Raw genomic sequence first — 25,111 nt, 5'->3', positions numbered from 1 at the left:
GCGGGCAAGGGGGTTAACAAGGAGAGATGCAGAAAATAGGGCAAAATGGAGAAGATTGTCATGGGGACCGCAAGGCTAACCCCCGCTCTAGCAGGGAAAATGGCCTTTAAAATGCATGTTGTTGTTGTTATATATCGCTTTTCACCCGATCTCTCAATGGTGAAGAATCACTTTAAAATTAAATAATTATTGTAGCCTTATCCTTATTCAGATCTTCACCAAAATCGAAACGATTAGTCGTTTTCACACGCACACCCTCTCCACCAAGTTTCGTCCAAGTCCGTTCACAACTTTTTGAGATATCCTGCTATATATCGTTTTTGGCCATATCACTCAATGGTGAAGAATCACTTAAAAAATTATACTAGCTGGATCCGGATCCGGATCTTCACCAAAATTGAAATGATTCTTCCTTGTCACAAACCCAACCGGTCCATCAGGTTTCGTCCAAATCCGTCCATAACTTTTTGAGATATCCTGCTATGTATCATTTTTGGCCCTATCTCCCAATGGTGAAGAATCACTTTTAAAATTAAATAATTCTCATATCCGAATCCATATTCAGATCTTCACCAAAATCGAATCGTCCTTGTCAGACACCCAACCAAGCGGTCCACCAAATTTCGTCAGAATCTGTCGGCAACTTTTTGAGATATCTTGTTCACAAACGGACAGACAAACAGACAGACAGGGGTGAAAACATAACCTCCATCCACCTTTGGTGGCGGAGGTAATAAACTCTCAAAGAGTCAATGCTCACCTCCACTCATTATTTCCTCTTTTTCCCCACCTGTGGGACCAACGTTAGCTAACTCGCGTATTTAGTTGACATTTCTGGATATGGCTGCGTGACTGCAATTGTCATTTGGCCTGATGATCCTGGACAGTTTTTGTAAAGTTGCAAATACAATGAACTTGGGGAGACGTGACGATTCTGTTCCGCATGATCTATATGCTTCTCCAAAATGTCCATTCTCACAAGTTGGGCCGCCATTTAGACCGGACATCGGAGACCCGGATGTTGTATCCTTTTGATGATTCTATCTGCACACGTTGTAAAAGAAGGAATTTAAAATCAAGTATTTCTGGAGACTTACCTGTGCGAGTAATCTGTGAATTTGGTTATGAATTGAGTTTTCCCTTGACTGATGTTTCAAATGCATCATTTGAACAGGTGAAACTTCCGGATCGTTGAAAGTACGCAGGAGTGACACCTATTCCAAAGTCACAGCCACCCACTTTGTGGGAATTGAGACCGATAGCACTGATGTACTATTCCACAAAAGTTGTGGAATCATTTATTACCTCCGCCACCGAAGGTGGATGGAGGTTATGTTTTCACCCCTGTCTGTTTGTCCGTTTGTGAACAAGATATCTCACAAAGTTGTGGATGGATTCGGACGAAATTTGGCAGAGATGTAGTGTATGTGACGAGGATGAAATTATTAGATTTTGGTTAAGATCCGGATCCGGATCCGGCTGCTAGAATGTGTTAAGTGATTCTTCACCATTGGGAGATAGGGCCAAAAACGATACATAACGGGATATCTCAACAAGTTGTGGAGGGATTCGGACGAAACTTTGGGGACAGGTTGGATGTGTGCAGAATGTGTGCAGAAAGAGCGTGCAGAATTATGTCAGGACAATGTAACCCATCTTACCATCTTGCTTTAGAAACATGGAAATTACGAACACTGGAGGAACGATGATACTAGTTGTGGAAAGGTATTTCACTTGCTATTGCGACCCATCATTAGAAGGTGGTTGAATGAATGAATGATCGTTTCAAGGCCATTTTCCCCGCTAGAGCGGGGGTTAGCCTTGCGGGCCCCATGACAATCATGGTTCCCTGTTTGAGGCAATGTTTTTACGCCAGATGCCCTTCCTGGTGCCAACCCTTGGTCGCCTCTTACGATGCGCAGGGATACGGTGTACCTATTCTAAACCGGGGTACACACCGGGAACCATGGTAATAAGAGATATACGTTTCAATATATGATTTATATTTTTTTTATTTATCTTGTAAGCAATCTTTGATTGTAAATGATGAATATGTATGTGTGTGTGTAATTCAGCCATTGGCTGCCAGACATGCTTTTAATAAACCATTTTTGATTGATTGACCGTTTGCAATACCTGTGTGATGATGATTGTTTCCTTGTGTCTCAGGTCGGATTGATGCTTCAGAGATTCTGCACGCAATGGAGCATCTAGGTCTGCACATCACTTTGACTCAGGCAGAAAATATCTTGAAAAGGTGACTGATTGGTCGTGCAAGGAGACTGTCTTGTCATTCACCTGGGTAGGTGCCCAGGTAGTTGCAATGCCAGCAGAACTGAGCAAGTTCACTATTGACTATTTCCAAAGCTGCTCTTTTCTACAGGTATTTATGATCATGGAAGAGTTGAAAATCTCTGAAACTTATTACCTCTGCCTCCTAGGGTGGACAAAGGTTATTTTTTCCACGTCTGTCTGTTTGTCTGCGAGCAGGATATCTCAAAAAGTTACGGCGCATTCGGACGAAACTTGGTGGACAGGTAGGGTATGTGACAAGGACAAAGTGATTCGATTTTGGTGAAGATCAGGGTCCGGATACGATCATTTTCTAAGTGATTTTTCACCATTAAGAGACGGACAAAAACGATATGTACTGTATATATCAGTTTGATATCGTCTCTTTGAGATCACGATATCTCAAACAGTCATAGACAGATTCAGGCAAAACTTGGTGGATGAGTTGGTTGGGTGACAAGAACAAACCGATTATATTTTGGTTCAGGTTCGAATCCAGATCCTCCGCCAGGTTGAACAGATCCGGCCTATCAGTGGTATACAAAACGTTGACTGTTGCGCCTGATGGAGGTATGCGCTCTACCGAGTACCGTTGTAGTTAAAACCATGCTTTTCAACTTTCATTTTGCAAAATAGCACATAGTTCTTCATCCCAACCACATTTCCTTCCTATATACCTGAACTAGTACAGCCTGGTGTTGGCTTAGCGGTTAGGGTGCAGGCTTGGGATCGTAGGATCCTGGGTTCGAATCCCGATTGATTGCTGAATTAATACCTGGGGGTTGACCCAGCCTGTCATCCTTCCGAGGTCGGCAAATTGAGTACCAGTTCACTGGTAATTCCCTGTGTGTGTCGCAAGGGGCGACTAACAGGGTTGGCGGCAGGAAGGGCATCCGGCCATAAGACTGCTTCATAAAGGGGACCACGGTGCCCAAAAAAGGCCAACCCCTGCCCTGCAGGGAAAAATGGCCTCTAAAGGCGGTATACCTGAACTAGTACATAAAGGTCCACAGACTCAGAAAATAAATAAATAAATTTTTTGATATGATTATGTCGATTTATAAGTAATTTCTCATCAACGTGTGGCCCTAAATGGATTTCTCTCATCTCCCCTTCCTGTTCAGGCTGGAGTTCCCCAAGGCAGTGTGCTGGGCCCTGTGCTTTTTCTGGTCTTTATCAATGATCTCTCCGACTCTCTGGAAAATCCTCTCTATCTCTTTGCTGATGACTGCACTCTCTGCCGCTCCATTCCTCTTCCCTCAGATCGGCAGTCTGCAGCCTCCTCACTCTCTGAAGACCTGGACAAAATCACAGACTGGTCAAACAAGTGGAACATGTCTTTCAATCCTGACAAATCTCACTCTCTTACTATGTCTCTCCGAAAAGATCGACTGGACAACCCTCCCATCTACTTTCTCAACAATCCTCTCCAAGAAGTTCTGTCGCTCAAGCTTTTGGGTCTCACTATCTGCCATGATCTTTCTTGGGAAAACCACATTTCCAAGCTGGCCTCCAAAGCCAGTCGCCTACTGGGCATCCTCCGTCGTGCGAAGTCCTTCCTCGGCACACCTGAGCTCCTCACCACATACAAGGCTTTCATCCGCAGCTCAATGGAATACTGTTCTCCCCTATGGGCTGGTGCTCCTGCCTCACACCTGGCTCGGCTTCACGCTGTTGAATCCAAAGCTTTCAAAATCATTGGAATCTCCCGCGATGAAGCTACCTCTGAGGGCCTTTCACTCACTCACCGCAGGCAGGTAGGTGGTCTTTCTGTCTTCTACCGACTCCTCTCCGGTCTTGCTCCCCCAGCTCTCTCTGTGCTCTGTCCCCCAAATATTCCTACAGGTCGCACAAGATCTGCCAGCAACCCTCTGATGGTTAATCTGCCGAAATCTCGGCTTTCTGCTCACCTTCACTCTTTCATTCCTCTTTTCTCCCGCGTCTGGAACAAACTCCCACACTCCCTTCAATCCCACTCCTCCCTCCAGGTCTTTAAAACAGCTGTTCACCACCATGTCTTATCTTCCCCCATCCAAAACCTTGATCTTTTCTACCCCCGCTAATTCACCCCAGATCCACCTTGTTTGAAATTCCAACTTCTTTCCTGGAAGTCCTGGCAGTGTCCATATGTTTATACCTCTCCCCCCCCCCCCTTCACATGCCTCCCCCCCAAAGCCTTCTCCCTCCCACAGATCTCTCGATGTCTCCATGTCTCTCGGTCCCTGCTCTCAAATGTTGTGTTTGTGTCCTTCCCCCTCTCTCCCCATCTTGTCTACCACTCCCGATGTTATTTGTTTTGTGTGTCTGTTTGTCTTTCTGTGTGATTAATGTTCGCTCTTTCACGAGCCTCGATCTTGTATACAACCAAAAAAAAAAAAAAAAAAAATCCCCCTGTAACACTCCATATAGCGCTTTGATGCCGATATCATATCATACCCCTGTAACACTCCATATACCGCTTTGATGCCGATATCATCCCCCTGTAACACTGCATATAACGCTTTGATGCCGATATCATATCATCTCCCTGTAACACTCCATATAGCACTTTGATGCCGATATCATATCATCCCCCTGTAACACTGCATATAATGCTTTGATGCCGATATCATATCATCTCCCTGTAACACTGCATATAACGCTTTGATGCCGATATCATATCATCCCCCTGTAACACTCCATACAGCGCTTTGATGCCGATATCATATCATCCCCCTGTAACACTCCACATCGCGCTTTGATGCCGATATCATATCATCCCCCTGTAACACTCCACATCGCGCTTTGATGCCGATATCATATCATCCCCCTGTAACACTGCATATAACACTTTGATGCCAATATCATGTCATCCCCCTGTAACACTGCATATAACGCTTTGATGCCGATATCATATCATCCCCCTGTAACACTCCATATAATGCTTTGATGCCGATATCATATCATCCCCCTGTAACACTGCATATAACGCTTTGATGCCGATATCATATCATCCCCCTGTAACACTCCATATCGCGCTTTGATGCCGATATCATATCATCCCCCTGTAACACTCCATATAGCGCTTTGATGCCGATATCATATCATCCCCCTGTAACACTCCATATCGCGCTTTGATGCCGATATCATATCATCCCCCTGTAACACTCCATATAGCGCTTTGATGCCGATATCATATCATCCCCCTGTAACACTCCATATAGCGCTTTGATGCCGATATCATCAATGTATTGAATATGTGCCATTACAAACTTGCATGTTTTAATAAAGGGTGCATGGAACAAAGTTATCATTGATTAAGTAGCATTACGTAGCGACACTGGAAACACCCCCTCCCTTCCCCATCCTCCTGTGACACTCTGTATAATGCTTGGACATACACCCCACCCTCTGTAACACTCTGTATAACACTTGGACATACACCCCACCCTCTGTAACAACACTGTATAATGCTTGGACATACACCCCCACCCCCTGTAACACTCTGTATAACGCTTGGACATACACCCCCTCCCTCTGTAACAACACTCTAAATAATGCTTGGACATAAACCCCACCCCCTGTAACACTCTGTATAATGCTTGGACATACACCCCACCCTCTGTAACACTCTGTATAACACTTGGACATACACCCACCCTCTGTAACAACACTGTATAATGCTTGGACATACACCCCCACCCCCTGTAACACTCCGTATAACGCTTGGACATACACCCCCACCCTCAGTAACACTCCATATAACACTTGGACATACACCCACCCTCTGTAACAACACTGTATAATGCTTGGACATACACCCCCACCCCCTGTAACACTCCGTATAACGCTTGGACATACACCCCCACCCCCTGTAACACTCCGTATAACGCTTGGACATACACCCCCACCCTCAGTAACACTCCATATAATGCTTGGAATAAATGCAAATTTCGCATGTGGAAAAAGTAAGTACACCCTTGGCTCTAATAGGTGGTATTGCCCCCTTTGGCAGAAACAACCTCAAGTAGGCGTTTCTTATAACTGTCTACCAGTCTCTGACATCGACTGGGAGAAATTTTTGCCCACTCCTCCATGCAGAATTCTTTCAGCTGTGCGATGTTTGAGGGGTTTCTTGCATGCACAGCTCGTTTCAAATCCCCCCACAACATCTCGATGGGATTTAGATCCGGGCTTTGACTTGGCCATTCCAGAACCCTCCATTTCTTTCTTTTCACCATTCCTTTTTTTTTTTTTTTTTTTTTTTTTTGTATACAAGATCGAGGCTCGTGAAAGAGCTAACATTAATCACACAAAAAGACAAACCGACACACAAAACACAAAAAACAAGGGGAGCGGCAGACAAGATGGGGAGAGAGGGGGAAGGACACAAAAGAGAGGGGGAAGAGGGCGAAGGACACAAACACAACATTTGAGAGCAGGGACATCGGGAGGACTTGGGGGGAGGTGGGAGAGGAATAAAACATATGAACACTGCAAGGACTCTGGGGTGAATTACCGGGGGTAGAAAAGATCAAGGTTATTGATGGGGGAAGATAAGAGATGGTGGTGAACAGCTGTTTTAAAGACCTGGAGGGAGGAGTGGGATTGAAGGGAGTGGGGGAGTTTGTTCCAGAGGCGGGAGAAAAGGGGAATGAAAGAGTGAAGGTGAGCAGAGAGCCTAGATTTTGGCAGTTTAACCATAAGAGGGTTGCAGGCAGATCTTGTGCGACCTGAAGGAATATTGGGGGGACAGAGCACAGAGAGAGCTTGGGGAGCAAGGCCGGAGAGGACTCGGTAGAAGACAGAAAGACCACCAACCTGACTGCGGTGAGTGAGTGAAAGGCCCTCGGTGTTGACTACATCGCAGGAGATTCCAATGATTCTGAAAGCTTTGGCCTCAACAGCGTGAATCCGAGCAAGGTGTGAGGCAGGAGCACCAGCCCAGAGGGGGGAACAGTATTCCATTGAGCTGCGGATGAAAGCCTTGTATGTGGTGAGGAGCTCAGGTGTGCCAAGGAAGGACTTCGCACGACGGAGGATGCCCAGTCGGCGACTGGCTTTGGAGGCCAGCTTGGAAATGTGGTTTTCCCAAGAAAGATCATGGCAGATAGTGAGACCCAAAAGCTTGAGCGACAGAACTTCTTGGAGAGGATTGTTGAGAAAGTAGATGGGAGGGTTGTCCAGTCGGTCCTTTCGGAGAGACATTGTAAGAGTGTGAGATTTGTCAAGATTGAAAGACATGTTCCACTTGTTTGACCAGTCTGTGATTTTGTCCAGGTCTGCAGAGAGTGAGGAGGCTGCAGACTGCTGATCTGAGGGATGAGGAATGGAGCGACAGAGAGTAGAGTCGTCAGCAAAGAGATAGAGAGGATTTTCAAGAGAGTCAGAGAGATCATTGATGAAGACCAGAAAAAGCACAGGGCCCAGAACACTACCTTGGGGAACTCCAGCCTGAACAGGAAGAGGAGATGAGAGAAACCCATTCAGGGCCACACGTTGACTACGACCAGAGAGGAAGTCCGCCAGCCATGCGTGGAGATTTCCATGGATACCAAAGGAGGAGAGTTTGGTGAGCAGAGCAGGGTGCCAGACCGTATCGAAGGCACGTGAAATGTCAAGGGAGACCGCTCTAATTTCCTGTTTGGTGTTGAGGACCTCCATCCATTGTTGAGAAAGCAGAAGCAGCATGTCCAGAGTAGAGTGACCAGGTCTGAAACCAAATTGATGATCAGAGATCAAGCCATTGGAGAAGAGGAAAGATTTAATATCTGAAGCAATGATGGATTCCATGACTTTGCTGATAATTGGGAGAAGGCTGATTGGTCTGTAGTTGCTGGGATCTGTTTTTGCACCTTTTTTGTGCAAACCGGTGATGTTGGCTGATTTCCAAGCAGATGGCAGATGACCTTGAGCAAAAGAGAGGGTGAAGAGAACAGAAAGAGGGAGTGAAAGAGCAGAAGAACATGATTTTAGGACCCGTGGGCTGATGCCGGCAGGACCAGTTGCAGAATCAGAGTCGAGGGTTGACAGAAACTTTTCCACCTTGTCAGGAGAAAAGGACACAGAGTCCAGGAGCAGCTGGGTACGACTGGGTACGGTGGGTACAGAGAGGGATGGGTTTGGGACACAAGATTTAGAGGCAAACACAGAGTTGAGGCATTCAGCTTTTTCACGTGCGGAGTCAGCCGTTAAGCCCTTTGTGGTGAGGGAGGGGATGGAGGGGGAACAAACACCAGAAACAGATTTGACCAGCCGCCACCAGGATTTGGAAGAGGGAGACAGATAAGAGAGTTCGGTCTTGAGAATGGTGAGATATTGTTTCCTGGCTCTCCTGAGGGTGGACACACACTTGTTTCGGGCTTTGTGAAAGGAAATGAGATTTCCTTCCGTTGGATTTGCTTTCCAGGAGACTAAAGCAAGTTGTTTCAGGGCAACAGCCTCACCACAAGATTCCGTGTACCATGGACGGGAGGAAGGGTATGACAACTGAAGACGAGATGGTATAAATCTGTGCATGAGAGAGAGCAATTTACTTTGAAAGAATTCCCAGGATGAGTTGATGTCAGAGGCGGTAGAGATGGGAGACCAGTCCAGATGATTGATGGCTGCTTGAAGACCGTGCCAGTTGGCCTGAGTGAAATGCCAGACTCGTCGACGCTGAGGAGGCTCTCTGAGAATGGTCAGAGAGATGTCCACTTTGACAAGCACATGATCAGATGAGCCGATTGGAGCAGAAGAAGAGCAGCAGACATTTTCAGGGAAGTTTGTCATAACCAAATCCAGAAGAGAAGATACTCCGTTGACTGAGATCCGGGTCGGGAAATTGACAGATTGTGTCAGTCCCAGTGAGTCGCAGAAGTCCTTTGCTGAAGAGCCATGGCTGGTGAGAGAGGTACCCACACCCAGCCAACTGTCATGGTGACAATTGAAATCACCACATATGAGGAAGAGAGATTTGGGATGGGTAGATAGAAGTTGGTCCATACTATCAGACAGTGAGATGTCGATGGAGTCATCGCTGTTTGGTGGACGGTACAACACACATCTATCTATAATTCCAGTAATCTCTGTGTGAATGTCTGTGTGTCTGTGTGTCTGTGTGTTTGTCTGTGACCGCTGTTTCTCGACAACCACGGGTCCGATATACTTGAAACTTGCCAGGTATATTGCTGGGGACCCGAGGATGTGCCTTTTCAAGGTTTCATATTAATCGGACAAGTAGTTACCGAGCTATGGCGATTTCTTTACCAAACTCCGCAAGCCGTTCGCTTTGGACCAAACCATTTCATGTAAATAGAGGGGGGGGGTTCTGTGGTCGTTGCGAATGGACCAAACCATTCATGTAAATAGAGGGGGGGGGGGGTTCTGTGGTCGTTACTGCCACGTGGTTTCAAAGTTTTTTTTTGTTGTTGTTGTTTGCACGCATGTTTTTTTGCACCCACGTACGGGCACGCCCTAGGATGTTTACACACACACACACCCCTACACAAATTTTTTTTTTTTTTTTTTTTTTGGCAAGGAACGGGCACCCACGTACGGGCACGTCCTAGTATGAACAAAAGGTGGGAGCGAAGGGGAAGCCGTAGCCAAAGGTATTCCTGGGGGTGAGGTGGAGAGAGGGCAGTGGAGGGCGAGTGAGGAAGAGAGTTTTTTATAAAGATAGCAACCCCACCTCCAGGACGAGGCTCAGGTCTATCATACCGGAGGAGGGAGTAACCTGGGAGAGATACCAAGGCATCAGAGACATCATGAAGGAGGAAAGTTTCTGTTAAGCAGATCACATCTGGTTTGTCAGAAGCAACCTGTATGGAGAGGTCAGTCAAGTTTGAGCGAAGGCCCCGGATGTTTGAGGTCCATACCGTTAATGAAGAGGAAGGGGGAGCATCGGGTCCAGAACAGGGGGGGGGGGGGAGGGGTAGGGTAAGATGTGGAAGAGGAGGAAGAGGTAGGGAGAGCTGTTGAAGGTGTGTCAGAGATTTCAGAGATTTCAGAATAGCTTGGAGAAAGGGAAGAATGGGGCGGACAAAAGGTTTGATGGAGATTGGGTGAGGCACAGTGAGGTGTTATTTGAGGAGGGGGAAGAGCGAGGCAGAAGGTTTGGGGAGATGAAGGTGAAAGTTGGAAGGGGGAAGAAGCAGGGAGGATGCTTTGAGGAGGAGGGGTGAGAGGGGAGTCTAGGAGGGGAGGAGCGAGGGAGAGTCTCTGAGGGGAGAGGTGTGGGGGGAGTTTAGGAGGGAGGGGAGGGAAGGGGCAAGGTGGGAGATTTGAAAGGGATGGGTGATGGGGATTGTTTAGGGAATGTAGAAAGGAGGAACTGTAAGAGATGGTATTATATATATTTTTTGGAATGAATAGATTTGGTGAGCAAGACGAAAGCATCCTTTTGTAGGAAAAGAAGAAAAGGGTGTTATAATATATGAGAGAAAATAGTTGTTCAGGGGAGAGATTATACATTTCTAAACCGCGTGATCGCGAACGAAGAACGAACGAACAAAAAGAACAACAAATAAACGAATAAGACCTGGGAAGGAAATATTTTTTTGGGGGGTTTTTTTTTTTTTGTTTGTGAGTACAGATATTAAACAAGGAGGTACGGGGTGAACGACTGGTACGAAACAGAGAACGAAAAATAATTTCAGCGCATTCGACGAATCGCTGAGAGAAAAACGAAACCACAAGGTCGGAGACGGTACGGTAGTCTAAGCCTACGAGTACTAGGCCGCAGAATACTCGATACCATTAACCGACGATTGTGTATACATGTACGAAAAATTAGCACCGAAAATTTTCCAAAAGATACGCTATAGGTACACACACCGAAAGATAGATACAGTCTCGACAAAAACACGATTTTGATAGATCACTTAGCTTCGAGAGCGTGAGCGCATGGAGCAGCTTCGAAAAGACGTGACCTCGCCGTGATCTCGCGAGATCTCCCTATCAAATTCCTTGGTGGATTTACTGGTATGTTTGGGGTCCTTGTCATGTTGCAAGGTCCACCTTCGGTTGAGCTTCAACTTTCCGACAGATGACCTCACATTATCCTCAAGCACCCTCTGGAACAATGAAGAATTAATAGTGGATTCTATGATGGTGAGCTGCCCAGGCCCTGATGCAGCAAAGCTGCCCCAAGCCATAATATTTCCACCACCATGCTTTACAGTTGGTATCAGGTTCTTGTGGTCAAATGCTGTCTTTGGTTTTCGCCAAACATGCCTTCTGGTACTGTGGACAAACAGCTCTACCTTTGACTCATCTGTCCAGAGCACATTGTTCCAGAAGTGCAGGTCTTTGCCTTGGTGTTCATTGGTAAACTTTAGTCTTGCCCTGATGTTCTTTCTGGACAGCAAAGGTTTCCACCTGGCACACCTCCCATGTAGATCAAATTTGTGCAGCCTCTTTCTAATGGTAGACTCGTGCACTTTGACATCAACAGTGGCAAGAGCTACCTGTAGGTCCCGTGATAACATTCTGGGGGTTCTTAGAGACTTCTTTCAGCATCTTGCGGTCTGCTCTCGGGCTGAACTTGCTGGGGCGGCCTGGCCTGAACAAGTTGGCAGTTGTTTGGAATCTTCTCCACTTGTAGATGATCTTCCGGACAGTCGAATGATTGATTTCAAATTGTTTGGAGATCTTTTTAAATCCCTTCCCAGACTCGTAGGCATCTATAACCTTCTTTCTGAAGGCCTCAGAGAGCTCTTTTGATCTCGGCATGGTGATGCCGCACACTTCAACAACAAAGAGCAAACCAAACTAAATGTCTGAGGTTTAAATAAGACAGGTTCCTCCAAGATCCTCTCTAACGACGTTCTAATCATTTGCACCTGAGCTGGTGCACCTGATTCTAATTTTACGTATTTGAAGTAGTGATAAATGTCGGGGTGTACTTACTTTTTCCACATTCGAAATTTGCATTTATGTTTATTTAAATTATACAATGGACTACAAAATGTAAATGTTTCATGATATTTGTTATATTATATCACCTTTATCTATCAATATTGTTGAAATGAAGATCAAATAGCTGTATGTTGAAATATGTTGAAAAAGTCAAAACTTTACATGGGGTGTACTTACTTTTTCACGTGACTGTACATGGGATCGCATCGGCTTTTAGTTGCTTCAATTCACCCGTCACAAACTGGGAATACAGGCCGTTGTCGTATGAATTATCTTCAAAATGAGTGCTGCAAATGAAGCTTGAAGCAGTTAGGCCATGCCACTTTCCTCTGGTCAGTTTTACCTTGGTTATCCATATTCTCCTTAGAAGTGGATCTTTTGGGAAAACGTGTACCCTCACACCATCTTTGATTGTGTTGCTTCAATGAGCAACTATACATATAGCTGCCATTCCGAGTACTTTTTCACGTATGTAGGCCACATGAAAACAACTCACGCAGCAAAAGTATCCTCAAGATGACGTGGTGGGTCACATGATACATGACGTAATCAAATTGCCATTTTTTTGTGGGGCAGGGATACAGCCAATCGAGCATAAAAGGACAACGAAAACATAGGTACATAGGTATGTACATAGGTATGTACAAACATAGGTATGTACATAGGTACATAGGTACCTTCCTTCCAAGATATTTATTCAAGAAAAGAACAACGATTAAGTATTAAGTGAAGCCATATGTAATCGTTAAACCAAACATTGGTTTAATGATTGAGAAACAAAAATTGAGAAACAAAAATGAAACGTTTTTTTCATGCTGATAGTAAAATGATTGCGGGTGTTGGAAACATTTCAGTGTATTATGTGATGTTCTTTCTCCCCACTTCCTTAGTATGGATAAAGATAACACAATTCAAGTGGATTGGAATGAATGGAGAGATTTCTACCTGTTAAACCCGGCGTCGAGCGTACAGGAGATTCTCCAGTATTGGAAACACACGACTGTGAGGCCTGCACTCGGTCTGCACTCTTCATGTTAACATTGCATTGTCGTCTTGTCTAACTTTGTACAAATGTTGAGCCTTTTGGAACGTTTAATGCTTCCTCGAGTGTATACCATAGGTATTACACTACCTTATTACTGGTAGTGAGAGAATTGAGCGAGAAGGTTTTTTTTGACCGGCCTCAGGTCTTGGACGTGGGAGACAGTCTTACTGTGCCAGATGAGTTCACGGAGGAGGAGCGCACGACGGGGTTGTGGTGGCGCCAGTTGGTGGCGGGTGGGGGCGCCGGGGCTGTCTCGCGTACCTGTACAGCTCCACTGGACCGTCTCAAAGTGATCATGCAGGTGAAGCTCATGACTTCCAATGCGTAATAGCTTGGGTGGACCCCATTTCCATTTGATAGCAAATTCTGAGAGACGGAAAAGACAGACGTCATTCCAATGCTTTTGAATTTTCATTTTGTTAATTGTGGATGGAAGATTATAAATAAATTATGACGTAGGGAATGCGGTTGCTTGGTTCTTGCATAATTATTACCTCTGCCACCAGAGGTGGTTGGAGCTTATGTTTTCACCCCTGTCTCTTTGTCTGTCTGTCTGTTTGTTTGTCTGTGAACAAGATATCTCAAAAAGTTATGGACAGATTTGGACGAAACGTGGTGGACCGGTTTGATATGAGACAGGGACAAATAGATTCGATCTTGGTGAAGATCTGATTATGCATTCGGATACGAGAATTATTTAATTTCTAAGTGATTCTTCACCATTGAGTGATAGAGCCAACATCGATAAATAACATGATATTTATAAAAGTTATGGATATTTATAAAAGTTATGACTAAACTTGGTGGATGAGTTAGTTAGATGACCAGAACAAGCGATTTGATTTTGGTTCAAGTTCGAATCCAGATCGGGCCTATCATTGGGATAGAAGCCATAAACTGTTCAGCCTGGTGGAGGTATGCGCTCTACTGAGTGTCGTTCTAGTTTTATCATTTATTTTTGATCAGGAACCACGAGTGATTATTTAATTATATACACTGTGTTCAAAAAGTATCCGACCTTTATTTTTCGTGCGTAAAAAAGAAGAAGCTAGGGAGGCGTTGATTGGTGCACGTATGTAGGCGATCCTAATGCACACGCGTGAATTTTTTCCCACCTGCAGAAGCTGTCATTCGACGGCAGACCGCCGATGAGTGAGGACATGTAAGTGCGCGCCGTCGGATTTTCGTTTTTGACAAAATGACGGAAAAACTTGAACAACGCTACTGCATCAAATTTTGTGTAAAGCTTGGCGATTCCCAAGTGGAAACGATCCGCAAGATTCAACACCGTTCATTCCATTATGAAGGAGGATTTGGGCTTCAGGAGAATCTCAAGCGAAGTTCGTACCAAAGCTGCTAACGATTGAGCAGAAGCAACTCCGTTTGGAGATCGCACAGGACATGCTGGAGACTGTGAACAGCGATCCCAGCTTCCTCAACACAGTGATCACTGGCGATGAGTCCTGGGTTTATGGGTACGACCCAGAAACCAAGTTGCAGTCATCACAATGGAAGCATCCAACATCCCCGAGGCCAAAAAACACAAAATTTGATGCAGTAGCGAGCGTTGTTCAAGTTTTTCCGTCATTTTGTCAAAAACGAAAATCCGACGGCGCTCACTTACATGTCCTCACTCATCGGCGGTCTGCCGTCGAATGACAGCTTCTGCAGGTGGGAAAAAATTCACGCGTGCGCATTAGGATCGCCTACATACGTGCACCAATCAACGCCTCCCTAGCTTCTTTTTTTTTACGTACGAAAAATAAAGGTCGGATACTTTTTGAACACACTACGTAGCTGTTGTTTCGTTTTAAGTCTCGTGATTCCTTCAGTCGCGCACACGATTAAAGTGTATTACATGGTGTAAGTCTCACGCCGATCAGCATAGCTGGTTCATGGTAAGTGAAAATGAACATTTATTTTTAATCTAAAATAAAATTAAATTCTTACTTAAGGACCGTGATGCCAGGACATTTAGAATTTTGCAACTTACACTCAACTTCTATCTTCATAAGATAATACAGAATACCGTATCATCCTTCAAGCTTTATCTCTGAGGAGTTAAAACGGAAAATATTTCCGGGATCAAGACGCGCTTTAGGGATCACACAATATCGAAACAAAACAAACCGTTCGTTTCCGTTAAAATAACATGACACTCGTGGCAAGAGTGAGCTATTCCTTTTGGAATTGCTTTTAGTATTTTTATTTGTAAACGTTTTTATTGAAACTGTAAATATGTGCATTCATGTTCTTAAACTTTTAAAAACTTATCTTATGAATCACAAGCCTGGTGTTGGCTTAGTGGTTAGGGTGCTGGCTTGGGATCCCAGGATCCTGGGTTCAAATCCTGGTCGATCGCTGAATTAACACCAGGGGGGTTGACTCAGCCTGTCATCCTTCCGAGGTGGGCAAATTGAGTACCAGCTTGCTGGGATGAATGATCCTGGTGTGTACCCCGGTTTAGAATAGGTACACCGTATCCCTGCGCATCGTAAGAGGCGACTAAGGGTTGGCGCCAGGAAGGGCATCCGGCCATAAAAACATTGCCTCAAACAGGGAACCATGATTGTCATGGGGCCCGCAAGGCTAACCCCTGCTCCAGCGGGGAAAATGGCCTTAAAACGATCATTCATTCATTTATTCTTATGAATCACAAACCGCCCGGAACCGATCCCCCTTTTTCCCCATTGAAACATTACACCAGCATTCCCGGATTCGACATTCGCAACATTTTTCAGGAACGTTTCCCCCACGAATGTCGGGCTCCGACTGTACTTTCATTCCAAGTGTTCAAGCCTGGATGTTTGTCCTGCAGGTGAAATCTGGTGTTGGGCTAGCGGCTAGGGTGCCGGCTTGGGATCCTAGGATCCTGGGTTCGAATCCCGGTCGATCGCTGAATTAACGCCAGGGGGGTTGACTCAGCCTGTCATCCTTCCGAGGTCGGCTAATTGAGTACCAGTTCACTGGTAATTCCCTGTTTGTCATTAAAGGCGGCAAAAAGGGTTGGCGTCAGGAAGGGCATCCGGCCGTAAAACATTGCTTCAAAAAGGTGACCAAAAAAAAACAACCACGGTTCCCGAAAAAGGCCAACCCCCGCTTGCGGGGAAAAATGGCCTCTAAAGGTGGTTATTTATAATCACAAACCGCCCGGAACCGATCCACCTTTTTCCCCATTGAAACATTACACCAGCATTCCCGGATTCGACATTCGCAACATTTTTCAGGAACGTTTCCCCCACGAATGTCGGGCTCCGACTGTACTTTCATTCCAAGTGTTCAAGCCTGGATGTTTGTCCTGCAGGTGAAATCTTCACGGTCCAATCATATAGGCCTGATTGGCGGTCTACGTACGATGGTGAGAGAAGGAGGCCTAAAGTCACTTTGGCGGGGAAATGGAGTGAATGTGGTGAAGATTGCGCCAGAGACCGCCATTAAGTTCACGTCCTATGAGCAGGCAAGGCTTCTTCTTGTTCCTTTGTATTGTCAAAAACTTTTTTTGTGTATAATGTATATAATATGTAGATAGACTCCTCTGACAAATTAAAAGGACCTGACATTGATTCTTCATCACAAAATGCTTAGAATCAAGAAATTGATTTCTTGCGTCATAATTTGTAGAATGTTTATTTATTAGTCCCCTACCGGTGTACACCGTAGGGGACTACAGGTTTGCACTCCGTCCCTCCGTCTGTTCGTCTGTCGGTCCATCAGTCCGTCACTCAAAGAACAGCTTTCCGGACTTTTTTCCTAAACTCTTAATGCTAATGATTTCAAACCTGGCACATGGTTTCCTCATGATAAGTTACAGATCAAGTTCGAACTTCACGACGTTTCGATCATTTTTGACAAAGTTATGGCACTTTGAACTTTGGTAATTTCCCCAACAGTTTTCCGGACTATAATTTGGAGTGCGGTAAGTCATAATACTGTCTTCTATGACAGTGCTACCCAATGCCGGTAGGGGACATGTATTGCAGCGCAATACTCAGAATGCTTGTTTATCTGGTCATTATAAGTAAGACAGATGCTTTTTTTTTTCTTTTTTCTTTTTTTTTGTATACAGAGTCTAGGCTCGTGAAAGAGCTAACATTTATCAAACAAACAAATCAAACAAACAAGTAAACAAAGTATATAAAAATGGGAGCGGTCGACAAGATGGGGAGAGAAGGGGAGGAAGCACACAAACACAACATTTGTATCCTCAACATCCTCAACATCAACATCCTCAACAACAACATCAACATCCTCAACAATGTGCAACAACATAAATATTTAGTTACATTCGCACAGCTCCTCGTAATATCAATAGAAGATTGAAATTAATTGGTGAACGACTTGGCATGCCTTTATTTATTTATTTATTTATTTATTTAAACATGGTCTGCGTCATGGGCGCATCAGCAGGTAGACAGACGTATCTGTGTGTTGGTAGTGGATTGTTTAGGTGATGTGTTTGGCTTCATCATTGGTGCTGGTGTTGTATATATCCTTCACATCACCAATTGCGTGCCATAAAATGAATCTTTGACTGCCGTTGTGAAGCAGAAAAATTGTATCGTTAGTTTGGCATCAGGAAGGGCATCCTAGTAGGGTCAATATACAAAAAAAAACTCACCTAACCCCAAAAAAATTGATACAAAAGGTTTTTCAATGGATTCTGGTACCATTGGGCATGCTAAATAACATCCTAAAAATCTAGTAACATCTGACTTCCGGAAAGGGGTCATTTTCAAGATGGCGTCCAAGATGGCCGCCGGGAGCTTAAAATGGCCATATCTCAATTATTATTCAATCTAGAAAGGTGGTTTTGGTGTCTAACCCTAGGTTTTAGGGCCCAAGGAATCCAATTGAATCAATAAAATTACCATCAGGTAATTATTTATTGACAAGTCCAAGATGGCATCCCAAGGTGACATCCTGATCCACTAAAATGGCTCTGTCGAATAGTAGTCGACCTAGAGAGATTTTTTCAGTGTGTATACCTAGGTTTAAGGCACCCAGGAAATCATCAAAATTACTTAAATAAGCACAAAGTAATCAGGTAATCCAGTAAGCCAGGCTTACCAGCCCATTAGGCATTTGTTGTCTTATACAGTTAGTCGCTATTCATCGTCATCCTCCGACTCCTCTGGAAGAAACTTGTTATGTGGATTGTCACATTCTTCAAGTTGGCACGGTCCACAGGCAGTAGTACATGGTAGTCCATATCGTCTACAAGAGCAGCGGAGTGTCTTGCAGGCAGTGGAGCAGTTACAATGAATGACCTTCAAGAGACTGTCTGGAGCATTACAAGTGTACATTTCTTTTGGAAATGTCTAAAAAATATGGATTTTGTTTATGCATACATGTACCAAATAATATACGTATTCCTTTTGAGATGAAAATAAATTGTTTGTCAGATTTTTCATTCCCCCACCCCCCCCCCCCCCCCCCCCCTCCCCAATATAAAATAGTCTGTCCCTTGTCATAACCTCTCAAGCTTTGTACAAACCTTTGTCTGTAATGATCACTGAATACTGTGGACTGGAGTCACAGGTGGCAGTGGTGTAGACACATTACACTCTTATCTCCAATCTGAAACACACACTTGGTTCATTAGCTGGTGAGTCGGAGGATGACGATGAATAGCGACTAACTGTATAAGACAACAAATGCCTAATGGGCTGGTAAACCTGGCTTACTGGATTACCTGATTACTTTGTGCTTATTTAAGTAATTTTGATGATTTCCTGGGTGCCTTAAACCTGGGTATACACACTGAAAAAATCTCTCTAGGTCGACTACTATTCGACAGAGCCATTTTAGTGGATCAGGATGTCACCTTGGGATACCATCTTGGACTTGTCAATAAATAATTAACTGATGGTAATTTTATTGATTCAATTGGATTCCTTGGGCCCTAAAACCTAGGGTTAGACACCAAAACCACCTTTCTAGGTTGAATAATAATTGAGATATGGCCATTTTAAGCTCCCGGTGGCCATCTTGGACGCCATCTTGAAAATGACCCCTTTCCGGAAGTCAGATGTTACTAGATTTTTAGTATGTTATTTAGCATGCCCAATGGTACCAGAATCCATTGAAAAACCTTTTGTATCAATTGTTTTGGGGTTCAACCATATATTGACCCCTCTACGGCTACAAAAAAAACATGCCTCAAATATGCCTTTTGGCGAAGCAGCCATTAGGTGAATCACGGCTTGCTTACACGTGCAAGCTTGGAAACGGCCGTAAAACGACGACGACGATGAGGACGAGTTTGGCAGTAGGGCATCTGTCTAGATGGGCAAAATAATGTCTTTTTCTGCATCTCTCCTTCTTTGTATTTAGTTGTCACAACCTTATATGCTTATTGTAGTCGGTTCCTATGACAACATGTCAATAATATGTTTACGTAGTATAACATAACCTTTTTTTGCCTATTATTGAATATTTCTGGATGTGCTTAATGGAGTTATTGAATGTTATATCCTGCGTGTGCAGATAAAGAAGCTAATTGGCTCGGAGAGCGGGAAGCCCCTCGGTATCGCTGAAAGATTCATGTCTGGCTCATTGGCTGGTGCAACTGCGCAGACTGTCATCTATCCCATGGAGGTGTGTGCTCGGTCAGGTTGACAGAAAGTTGGCAGCAAGAAAAGATGACATGGTTGGCGATTCTGAATGCCGTAATAACTCGTGTACAAGCCGCACTTTTTCCCTTGAAATATCTGATCAAAATTTGGGGTGCGTATTATGCAGGAGAACTAAACTGGGTGCCGCCATCTTATAAATGCACTGCATTGTGGGCTATCTTGTGCAACATTGAACGAATGTTTTTGTCCTGAATAACAATTACAGTTGGACCCCGACATTCGTGGTCCCAACATTTGTGGGTACCACGTATTCGCGGTTGATAAAATGTGACCTGCTTCTACATTTGCGACCCTGTGTCCCACATATTCGCGGTTTTTGAAGGGTGCAAAAAAATTCCCGCCCACCCACGGACTTACTTGATACTTGGTTGATTATCCTTTTTCACCGATGGATAGGGATCTCAGGTTAATATTGTTCGTGTTTTCTGTTGAAGGAAAAAGCCTGGTTCACAGAGATTATCACAAACTCTCTGCACGGGGAGGAGAGGGAAATGGGGAAGAAGATTATAGAATATCGATGGAATATGACATGGGGAGTGGGGTTGCTTTGTTTCTTAAATAATTATTTTATCATTTATTTTTGATCAGGAACTGCGAATGATTATTTAATTATCTAGTTTTTTAAGTCTCACGATTCCTTTAGTCTGTACACAATTAATGTGTAACTCTCTCCCCTGTAATGTGGTGTAAATCTTGCGCCAATCAGCGAGGCTGGTTCATGGAATGCAAGTAAAAATGAACTTTTATTTTTAATAATCTAAAATCAAATGAAATTCTAACACAAGACAATGACACGAGTTCATTTAAAATTATGCAATTTTATCTCAACGCCTACCTTCGTAATATAATACAGAATACCATATCATCCTTCAAGCTGAAACTCCAAGCAGTTAAAACAGAAATTATTTCCGGGATCAAGATACGCTTTGGCGACAACACAAGATCGAAGCACAAAGGGTTCGTTGTCGATTTTAAAAAAACATTCCCCACCAGCCGCGCACATCACTTCGAAAAGCATCTTCCACACATCATGCATAAAATCACTTCCGGCCACGGATAAACTGTTTCCCAGCAGCTATGCACATTGCAGTTCTAAAAACAACTTCCACACGTCCATCACACATAAAACAGCTGTACGAGCACATAAGCCACCCCCCATCACACCATTTTACAATTGTGGTTTTTCGTGGGTGTGTTCGCAGTTTGCTTTGACATTCACAGTCCTGTTTTCCATGTATTTGTGGTTTTTCAAGGGATTTTTTATTTTCCCTTATGAACCACGAACCACAGGAACCTATCACCCCTTTTTTCATTGAAACAGTGGCCCCACATTTGCGGATTCAACATTTGTGGCATTTTCCAGGAACATATCCCCCACGAATATCAGGGTCCGACTGTATTTCGATAGAAGAATTAAAATTGATCGGTTTTAATACAACATACGTGAATCACGTAACATAGAGCAACAAAGATTCACGTAAAGCAACATAGAGAGTAACCCAGTTTTAGGACCGGCAGAGAAGATAACTGAGAAGGAAGTTGAGGAAGCGATAAAAGCAATGAAGAGTAGAAAAGCGGGAGGGCCGACGGGAGTTGTGGGAGATATGTTGAAGGCAGCGGGAAATTGGGGTGTGAAGAGAATGACAGAGATCTGCAATCTGGTGGTGAAAGAAGGCCGCATTCCAGTGGATTAGGAACTGAGTACTCTCGTCCCTCTATACAAGGGGAAAGGTGACCCTCTGGACTGTGGCTCGTATCGAGCGATAAAGTTATTGGAGCATGGAATGAAGGTATTGGAAAGGGTGTTGGAGAGGAGGATAAGGAGGAAGTGAAGATTGACGAAATGCAGTTTGGATTTATGCCAGGAAGAGGAACGACAGACGTGCTTTTTATTGTGAGGCAGTTGTAGGAGAAGTATATGGAGAAGAGGAAGAAGTTGTTTCTTGGGTTTGTTGATCTGGAGAAAGCTTTCGATAGGGTTCCACGTGAAGTAGTGACATGGGCATTGAGGAAGTTAGGAGTGGAGGAATGGTTGATCAGAGTAGTGATGGCAATGTACAAAAGAGCATGCACAGCTGTAAGGCCGAAGGACGGGAACAGTGGTGAGTTTGAGGTGAAGGTGGGAGTGCATCAGGGGTCGGTACTAAGTCCACTACTATTTGTAGGTGTGATGGAGGTGCTGGCTCGGAACGTAAAGGAGGGTTTACCGTGGGAGTTGTTGTATGCAGATGATCTGGTGTTGATTGTAGAAAGCATGGATGGACTGAAGGAGAAGATGAATAAGTGGAAGGAATGTATGGAGACAAAAGGTCTGAAGGTGAATATCAGAAAAATGAAGGTGATGGCAAGTGGTAAAGCATGTGGTTAGGTGGAAAGAACTGGGAAGTGGCCATGTGCTGTGTGCAGGAAGGGTGTCGGAGTGAACTCCATTCAATGTACAATGTGCGCTGAGTGGGTTCATCAAAAATGTAGTGGTTTGAGAGGGTCATTAACCAGTGTGGCAGCTACATTCAAGTGTAAGGTGTGCACAGAGGGAGCTGCAGATGGAGGAAATGTCGAGTTGGATCTTGGAGACGGTGTGAAGCTGGAAGGTGTGAAAACATTTTGTTACCTCGGAGACATGCTGAATGGAGAAGGTGGATCAGACTCGGCAACGGTTGCTAGAGTGAGATCTGCATGGAAGAAGTTTTGGGAACTGAGTGGCGTGCTGACGAGGAGGGGAGTGTCTTTGATGCTGCATGTGTGAGAAGTGTTATGATTTATGGGAGCGAGACATGGGTAATGAACGTAGAGCAGCAACGAAGGCTGGAAAGGGTGGAAATGCGAATGGTTCGGTGGATGTGTGGAGTATCGTTGAGAGAGAGGAAGACAAATGATGAATTGCGAAAGATGATGGGAATAGAGCCTGTGATTGATGCTGTGAAGAGAAACAGTTTGAGATGCTTTGGTCATGTGTTGAGGAAGGATGAAAGTGACTGGTTGAGAAGAGTGATGGAAATGAATGTGGAAGGAAGTAGAGGACAGGGAAGACCGAGAAAGACTTGGCTAAAGATGGTGGAAGAAGAAATGCGGGCAAGGGGGTTAACAAGGAGAGATGCAGAAAAAGGGCAAAATGGAGAAGATTGTCATGGGGACCGCAAGGCTAATCCCCGCTCTAGCAGGGAAAATGACCTTAAAATGCATGTTGTTGTTGTTGTTGTATACGTGAATCGCACGTATCGCAACAATGTTGTTGTTGTTGTTGTATACGTGAATCGCAGTACAACAGACTTTGAAAATTATCATAAGCGAATGACTCGCTGGAGACGTGAGAGTTACTAATGAGCTCTTCCTGTGCTATCTGATAGATGTGTCATATCACTCAGGAAGAGTAGAGGTACATTCAACACATCAGATTGGTTCATACAAGTTAGAAGTCATCCGTTATGATGAATTAAACACCATCTCAAATGGCTCTCTCCAGATATTGACAAAACACTGCTTCTAAGTTTACCAAGTTTCCAGTCCTGAGTTGGAATTCATTTTTGTCGGAGTTAACTTTTGGGGTGTGGATTATCATACTAAAATACTGTCGCGTGATTCCCTTAGGTGAACACCACAAGGATCACGAATAGCCAAAGACAGCTTTAACTCCGAGGCGACGATCAAATGCGGACTTTATCTATATATATGCGCTGGAGGAAGAAAGAGAAGAAGAGGAAGCTGAAGAGCTTACCTGTGGTCCCGCCGGCAATTCCCGAACCTGTGGAAAATAATTCAAACAAAACGGATTTATAAATTTACAGAAAATAACGAAAGGGTTTATTAAATGAAAAATACAGATAACAAGAAAATGCACGCTAACTATAATCCTAAACGGGAAATCCCCCACACCAGACTTACACACAGACGAAGGATAAAAATAAACTGGAAAATAAAATACAATACGTGTGGCTTATCGTGCACTTAGCTCAATCGGCTGTCCCGGCACCTCGTCAAGACCCGGTCTCAGGCTCCCCTTCCTGCGCGAGAATCCGGATGCGATCCCTGCCTTGGCGGGAAGTAGGCCTCAGTCCACCTCGCTCTCGCGGTGCTAGGCCTCACCGGGCGTCTCGCTCACCCCGGCCTCGTGGTGTTCCAGTGGCAAGCCGCCCTCGTCCACGCGGAGAACCGCTGTTCTTGGGCCGCGCTCTTCCTGCTGCCTCTGCACATCTCCTGATGGTGTCTCTGAACACGGTCGGTCCGATCGCTTCCTGGAGCCCTTCGTCCATGCACAACCGCTCGCGAGGTCTGGAACATGAACAGGCACAAGGGCGCGAGGGAGAAGAAGCAAGGGAGCAAGAGGTCGTCGAGGGCAAAAGGAAAGAGAGAAAATGTCGGTCCGAGAGTTCTTTTTATTGACTGTCTCGTGACGTCATCTGTGCCTCTCCACCAATACCCGCAGGCCACAACTACATTGTCCAGCTCTCCACCAATCAGCGTGCCGCTTCTTGCTCGCCCTTCTCTCTGCCAATCAGTGAGTGCCTTCTTACTCCGCCCTGGCCAATCACGGCTCCTCGGGGCGTGTCTTCAGCCTGCTCAACCTCGATGTGTGCTTCCCAATGGTGTAATTAGCGGCAGCACTCAATGTCCTGGCTTCCTGGTCGTTTTTATTGTTATTTAGTGAGTTTAAATGCGGGCGATTGCATGGCTTGGCTATGTGTCTATGGTGTGGTGCCAAAAGGGACATAGGAAATAAATCACTGAGGTTTGACGAACAGGGGAATTAACATAATCCCTACAACTAGTTAACACAAGGGCCTCCTCGTATGGCCACAATTATTCACTCTTACGCGACAACCGGCTAAACAAAACTTGCTACATGGTGATGGTTCTTACCCGACATCTGGAGCATGTTAATTTATACATCCTTCCTGTTCTAAGGTAATCCCTACCCCACTGACATAACAATACGCAATTTGGTGTCTGTTTGTCTGTGACCACAATACATTGTCATTACTAATCCAATATCAACCAAACTTGACAGGAGGACCAAGGATTACATAATGGAGGTTGTAGCGAATTCATTTACCCCCCTCCCCAAGGGAGTTTAGCGCCTTGGGTGAAATCCATGTTAAGGTGTATATCCTTGTTAAGATAGCTAATCATGGCGTTTTTCCAAAGCCGTTTCTAATTACAACAGTAACTAGAATGACACTCGGTAGAGCACATACCTCCGCCAGGCTAAACAGTTTGTTTTCTATCCACTGAAAGGCCGGATCTGAATCCAGACATTATG

At 44.7% G+C, this 25,111-nt stretch overlaps 1 protein-coding gene across 3 annotated transcripts in view; it reads left to right on the top strand.

The window, feature by feature from the left end:
* The window catches only part of LOC137438594 (mitochondrial adenyl nucleotide antiporter SLC25A24-B), a 67,834-nt gene that overhangs the window by 18,092 nt on the left and 24,631 nt on the right, over window positions 1–25,111 (top strand). For all 3 annotated transcript variants that reach the window (XM_068133774.2, XM_068133773.2, XM_068133771.2), the window contains exons 4-8: window positions 2,170–2,257; window positions 13,065–13,176; window positions 13,362–13,520; window positions 16,524–16,676; window positions 19,706–19,816. In XM_068133774.2, coding sequence (XP_067989875.2) covers window positions 2,170–2,257; window positions 13,065–13,176; window positions 13,362–13,520; window positions 16,524–16,676; window positions 19,706–19,816 — 623 coding nt within the window. The remainder of the gene's footprint in view (window positions 1–2,169; window positions 2,258–13,064; window positions 13,177–13,361; window positions 13,521–16,523; window positions 16,677–19,705; window positions 19,817–25,111) is intronic.

Source organism: Myxine glutinosa, chromosome 13 (assembly GCF_964187855.1).
Source record: "Myxine glutinosa chromosome 13, kmMyxGlut1.1, whole genome shotgun sequence".
In the NCBI taxonomy this organism is placed as follows: Eukaryota; Metazoa; Chordata; class Myxini; order Myxiniformes; family Myxinidae; genus Myxine; species Myxine glutinosa.
The sequence above is the reverse complement of the archived record's forward strand: the minus strand, read 5'-3'. Positions and strand labels throughout refer to the sequence as shown.